The sequence below is a fragment of the Acomys minous genome (assembly GCF_964271855.1).
Source record: "Acomys minous genome assembly, chromosome: 2".
Lineage (NCBI taxonomy): Eukaryota > Metazoa > Chordata > Mammalia > Rodentia > Muridae > Acomys > Acomys minous.
Genome location: NC_140484.1, coordinates 86,823,375 through 86,829,365, shown reverse-complemented (window position 1 = coordinate 86,829,365; position 5,991 = coordinate 86,823,375). Strand labels below are relative to the sequence as shown.

Below are 5,991 nucleotides of genomic sequence, written 5' to 3'. Positions count from 1 at the left end.
TGCTGGGCAGCATGCCTCTGGGATTCTTCAGACGCAGCTGCATGACCCCAGATGCAAGGGGCATTTCATTTGCACTGAAAATAGAGAGGCAGCGAGCGCCCCCGAGGTAACCGAGGCTAGAGGCAGACAGTCGGGAGCCCCATTTCCACCCTCCAAGGTGTGATCTCGCATCAGCGGGTCCCTTCTTCCCAAGCTCTCTTCTGACTTCCTCCACAGAGACCATAGCAAGGAGAAGAGCACAGGCTCAGGAGCCCCTCAGCCTAGGTTTAAATCCTGCCTCAGGACCTACGCTGCTCCAGCCAGCCAGTTCTTCTGTTAGAAATGTTCTAGCCAGAGTTTGGGATCTAAGGCAACTCTTAAGTTTCTAAAGAAAATCAGGACAGACAAGGAGAGTCCAGAAGCAAGTTACGTAAAAAGAAGGGGCGTGGAAAAACAGAGGGCATCCAGGCTCAGTTCTTCTATGGTTTTGTACAGCTGAAGCTAGTTTAAATGACGTTTCTGTCTCTTGTAACTGGAAACACCTTGTGTCCCCTCAGTAATGGTACCATAACCCACTGAGAGGTAAACTAGGATCTGAGGTCCGCCTTGGCTCTCATCTAGGGAGCCCACACACCAGCCACTGTAAAGTGACGGCTGCTTGCTCACTGCACAAGTGTACATGGCTGGGGAGTAGTGAGGTCAATGTCCAGTCTGCCCTCTATCGCTGATCCATAGGTCCTGCAGCCAGGACAGTCTTCTGGGATGGAAGGGACAGGTGGTTCCCAATATAGAAACCGCCCCCCCCCCCCCGCCCTCCTTTCACCTAACAACCATCCTTTCATTCCTGTGTCCACCTCTGAATGCATCCCCTTCTTCTTTGGACCTGCAATACTCCCATATTATTTGTCACACACAAGCCATCCCCAGCCCAGTACATGTTGTGTGTCACTCAAGCCACTCCAGCAGCCTCCGGACAGGTCGTCTGCGGCATAGCTACTTCATTAGCCTTCGAAAGGATCGTTGCCAACAAGAAGCAGCATACACCTTGACCAGTAGCCATAACAACAAAACAAACAGACCTTTTCAGGAGGAAGGCCGACGTGATGGATGGCTCATGGCTGCAACCCCAGCTCTGGAGCAGGCTAGAGAAGGAAGATTGCCAAGAGTTCGAGGGCAACCTGGGACACGGAGAGCACAAGGGCAGCCCAGGCCCCTGGTAAGTTCCAAAGGGTAGCCCAGCTGGAGAGTGAGACCCCGTGTCAAAAACAAAAAACTGTACAGCTGGTAGCTAGGTCTCTGATAATGAGGTTGCAAATATTCCCTCTTGGAGGGAGGGGGAGGGGTCCCATTCATATTCGCACCTCCCCGAGATTCCAATCCATGCTGTCCTGGCCCAGATGCATGCACTCTAAGGCATACGAGAAGGGCTAAATCCGTGGGTCTCAACCTTCCGAGTGCCGCGGCCCTTTAATACAGCTCCCCAGGCTGCGGTGACTCCCAGCATAAGATTATTTTTGCTGCCGCTTTGTAACCGTGGTTTTGCTATTGTTATGAGTCACAATGTAAATATCTGTGTTGTCTGATGGTCCTAGGTGACCCCTGTGACCTGTGACCTGTGACCTGAAGGTTGAGAACCACTACTCCAGAGGGGTGGATCAGCTATTAGGTGTTTGGTTCTCAGCACCCATGGGAGGCAGTGCACAACCGTTCGTAATTTCCACAAATGGAGGGGGGAAGGGGGAAGTCTGATGCCTTTGGCCTCTGTGGGCACCTGAACACACATGCACATACCCACTTACAGACACATAATTAAAACTCAAACAAAACTTTTATAAGGTTTTGAGGTTGAAAACAATTCTGGAGGCAGGAACTTTTACAAGGTTTTGAGGTTGAAAACAATTCTGGGGGCAGGTAAGATGGCTGCCCTGAGTTGGATGAGCTGAGTTCAATCCCTGGAACCAATGTGCTGGAAGGAAAGAATGAATCCCTTCAAGTTGTTTTCTGACCTTCCATAGGCATCATGGCAAACACACACGCACATGCACACACACACACATTCACACACATGCACACACACATTCATGCACACACATGCACACACACTAAACTATTTAAAAGAAGATTTTAAGTTTTTTTCTGGTGTGGGATTCCACTGTGCACCTCTTCACAAGTTACCCTCTCCCCTGTAAGTGATCCCAGTGCATTCAATTACTTGCCAAACTGGACCGAACTCGCCATACCGGACCAAATGGAATCTTTCTTTTGACTGTTGGGTCCTTCTCTATATGAGGTGACATTTGTTCACATCTCCCCAGGACAGCCACAAAACATCTTCCTGTCTCATCTTCTTCCCTCCGGTCTATTTTACCAGTCCAAACATATCTTTCTAAAATACAGATTTATTTCTATTTTTTTCCCCTGTGTTGATCTCGGAATGCAGCTCAGCTGAGGCCATGTATGTGGTCCTGCTTCCTTCCTCTCCAGAGATCTCCTCAGCTCCTTCCCATTAGCATCTGTGGGCCCATGAGGTTGCCCACCCCTCCGTTTGTGCCTGCGGTGTCCTGGGCTTTGAGCACCCTCGCCTGGCCAGTCCCTCCAGGATGCTTACTAGAGGCTCCCTGCTTGTGTTACCCTCCTTCCATGTTGGCTCCCGTCCTCACACACAGCCTGCGATGGTCTATGTTCCATTGATGATGAGGATGGGATGGGGCCAACTGTGGAAAGATCCAACCCCCAAACTTCTGGATGCTTCCTAAAGGTAGGAAGTGTGTCCAGGGGTCTCTTCCCCTTCAGTACAGGATTCTGCATCAGCATCTGCCCCATGGCCAGAGTCATGACTGATCCCCGAGGGGCTTCATGGGAGGCAGGGTAAGAAGCCATAGTAAGGGGCTTTTTTTTTTAAACTAGCATCAATCTATGTTCATCCTTCCACTAGAACCACTGGTTTCAGGCAGTGGGGAGGGAGATCCCTTCAGCTGGAGCCAAGTCTGGCCCTCTGCTATCCAATACCATCCAGCCTCCTTGCTCCCCTTCTGCCACCCACAGGGGTCGCTAGGAGACAACGTGCCCAGTTTGTGGAGTCCTGATCCCCGTCAAGATAGCCAGAACCACTCCTGTATAAATTAGTGTCTTTATTTCCAACACCTGAGCAAGGCCCGAGGCTCACCCGCCTGAGGAATAAGCATACAAAGTTTTTGTAGCACTACACAGCATGCCTCAGAGATAAATACAGCCCAAAGGGCTCCCGGCTCTGGCCAAGCGACTCTTATTTACACGAATAGATTACAAAAATCTTATATAAAAAAAAATAAGTGGTCCTGAACCGCAGGAAGGGGGCGGGCGAGGTATAGTTACACCTGTTACACGCAGGACTGGAGCGGCCTCCGCAGGCTGTGGGGGAAAAAGTGGGTGTCAGGAGGGCTCTGGAAAGGGGGAACCCTGTCTGCACAAACAACTGGGGTGTAGAGGGTGGGGCTCAGCCCTGTGTGAGGGGCTCTGAAGAAAAGGAAGAGGACCTGGCCACTCAAAGATCAGCTCTGGCCCACTGAGGCCCAGCAAGTAGCCGTTGCTGTGAGTCGCATAAAACAAACAAACAGAAAACGCCCAACAACAACGAAAAACAGACTGCATCCTTTTTGGGGGGCGGGGCTGGGATGTGGAGATTGACTTCTGCTCTGCCCCTTCTTCAGCCTCTGGATGCATGGCTTCAAAAAGGGCAGTCGGGAGAAGTGTAGTTTTTAAGCTTCGCCTTTTGGGTGTGAAGGACCCAAGGACACCATCCCATGCTCGGGAGTGCAGATGGCGCCCCTCTGCTGCCGCAGCCGACCTCTCAAAGCACCTGGTAGATCGGGTTGGGGTTTGAGCCTGCAGGACACTGAGGGGTGGCGCTGGGGGACGGGGTCTGAGTCCCCTGTTCCGCATCGCTTGGGGATGCCCTTTCTGGAGGGCCCGGAGGCGACTCTGGTGGCGCATCTGCCAGGACCAGCGCAGGCGCAGAGGGGCTGTCTGTAGAGATGCGCTCCACGATGCTGGACAGGCAGTCGAGGCTCGACACAGCTGCACTCTTCCCTGGCCTGGGCTCTGTGAGGGGAGGGCAAGGTTAGTAATCCAAACTTTTTGAAGTCTCCTGCCCCCGGGCACAAAACTTTGGGGGCAAGAGGGAAACTGAGGACTTGGCCAGACTGCAAGGAGAGAGGAGAGGATGGTGATAGTTGTTTGCAGCTCCCCCCCCAACAACCCCCTCCACTCTCCCAAGATAGATAGATAGATAGATAGATAGATAGATAGATAGAGTGTTGGAGGCAAGGAGTGGGTGCCAGGCCTAGGGAGCAAGGAAATTTTCAAGGGGGACACGGCGGATGAAGGCCTGCTAGCTGGGAACAGCTGAGAATACGCACCGCTGGACGCCTCGCTATAGTAGGCGGCCTCATAGCCACTCTGTCGCCGGGGGCCGCTCAGGGGGCCACTGTAATCTATCTGCAAATAGCAAGGATGACTGAATCAGGTCCACAGGCCTTGTGGGTCTCAAGCACCATTCCTTGTCACTGCCCCTCCTCCCTTAGTCTCAGCAGCCGGTTCCAGGACTGGGTCAGCCCTAGTTAGGTGGCAGGAGCCAGCACACATTTAAAGCGGTTGCATTCGGGACCAAACTCAGAGTGAAAGGTCACCCAGGAGTAAAAATCTGCATTTGGGTAACAAGGATCTGAGGAGGAAGCGTGTACCCTGGGGTCTGCGCAGCAGTGTTCTAAATAGCACCTTTAATTTGCAGAATCGCAGATGCCCTGCGTTTCCAAAGCGACCCTAATGATAGATGCCATTCACACCTGGGTCTAAAGGACACCCCCACCTCAAAGACTTCGGAAACGTGTGGCAAGTACCCCAATACCCCAAGTGCCATGTGCATTTGCTCTCCCGGCCTTACCATGCCGTCGGAGCAGTTGGAGCGCGGGCTGGAAGCATCCGAGTCGCCGCTGTAGTGCTCGCTGCCGCGGCCTGGGGGCAGCGGGCCAGGCGAGTAGAAGGCAGCGGCGCCAGGGGGCGCGGTGTCCTGGTCGCGCAGTAGCGCTTGCAAGCCTTCGATGTAGCGGATGGCGTTGCGCAGGATCTCCACCTTGGGTAACCGCTGGTTCGGGTTGCTAGACGTGCAGCGCTTGAGGGTCTCGAAGGCCTCGTTCACTTTGCTCAGGCGGCGCCGCTCACGCATGGTGGCTGCCTTGCGGCGATCAGCGTTGGTGGTCTTGCGCTTGCACGCCTTGCAGGCCCACAGCAAGCAGCGACCCGCCTGGTGGTGCCCACTGGGCGCGCGCACATGCTCATCCTCGCGAGCGCTTGGGCCTGGGTGCACCGTGGTGGGGAAGTGTGCGTGCTCCTCCGGTTTCAGAAGGGCGCCCACGTGCATCAGGCGCGGGTCCAGGTCCTCAAAAAAGCGCAGGTCGGGTGAGTCGAAACACGGATCATCATAGAAGTCGTCGGCTGTGGCAAAGGAGCAGAGAGAGCCGTCGGGGCCTGTCAAGTCTACGTCCCGGAGTGGCGGCGACAGTAGCTCCATACCTCAGCTCCTGGGCTTCTCGGTCCTGCTTCGGCTCAACCCAAGCAGTAAAAGTAGTAGTCTTAACTTTCTGTCACTCCTGAAACCCAACGGTACAGTGACAAAGTGCGGAGGGTTGGAATGCACACCGGCTGTCCTCTATCTACCTTCCTTCCTCCTTCTGTCCCTTTGAACACTTGCTGAAGAAAGCAGTAGCTTCCAGGGGCGTCTTCGCCCCTTAGAGTCGCGACAGGCGCCCTAGACTTTTTATCCAGGGTAGCCTAAAAGCCCCAGAGCTGGAAAGGGAGGCTGGGGGCGGGGGGCGCACGAGGCCAATAGGAGTGCAGTAGGGCGGAGCTTGGGGTCCCCAGGGTAGCCACTGGGGCCAGGGAATGCCCCCCTCCCGCGGCTCTGGGCTAGGGCAGCTGCCTAGCTAGGGAGGAGGGCAGAGAGTGACAGCCAGAAGCACTTGGCTATCGGGTGCA

The 5,991-nt window shown here is 54.3% G+C and overlaps 1 protein-coding gene across 1 annotated transcript; it reads right to left on the bottom strand.

Moving 5' to 3' along the window:
- Nucleotides 1-3,102: 3,102 nt before the first annotated feature.
- On the bottom strand, nt 3,103-5,770 carry MYOD1 (myogenic differentiation 1). Its single transcript, XM_084773327.1, has 3 exons — nt 4,901-5,770; nt 4,377-4,455; nt 3,103-4,059 (listed from the first exon to the last, which is right to left on the bottom strand). Exons 1-3 carry the CDS (start codon nt 5,525-5,527, stop codon nt 3,809-3,811), a joined length of 957 nt encoding a protein of 318 aa, XP_084629453.1. The 5' UTR covers nt 5,528-5,770; the 3' UTR covers nt 3,103-3,808.
- Nucleotides 5,771-5,991: the final 221 nt, after the last annotated feature.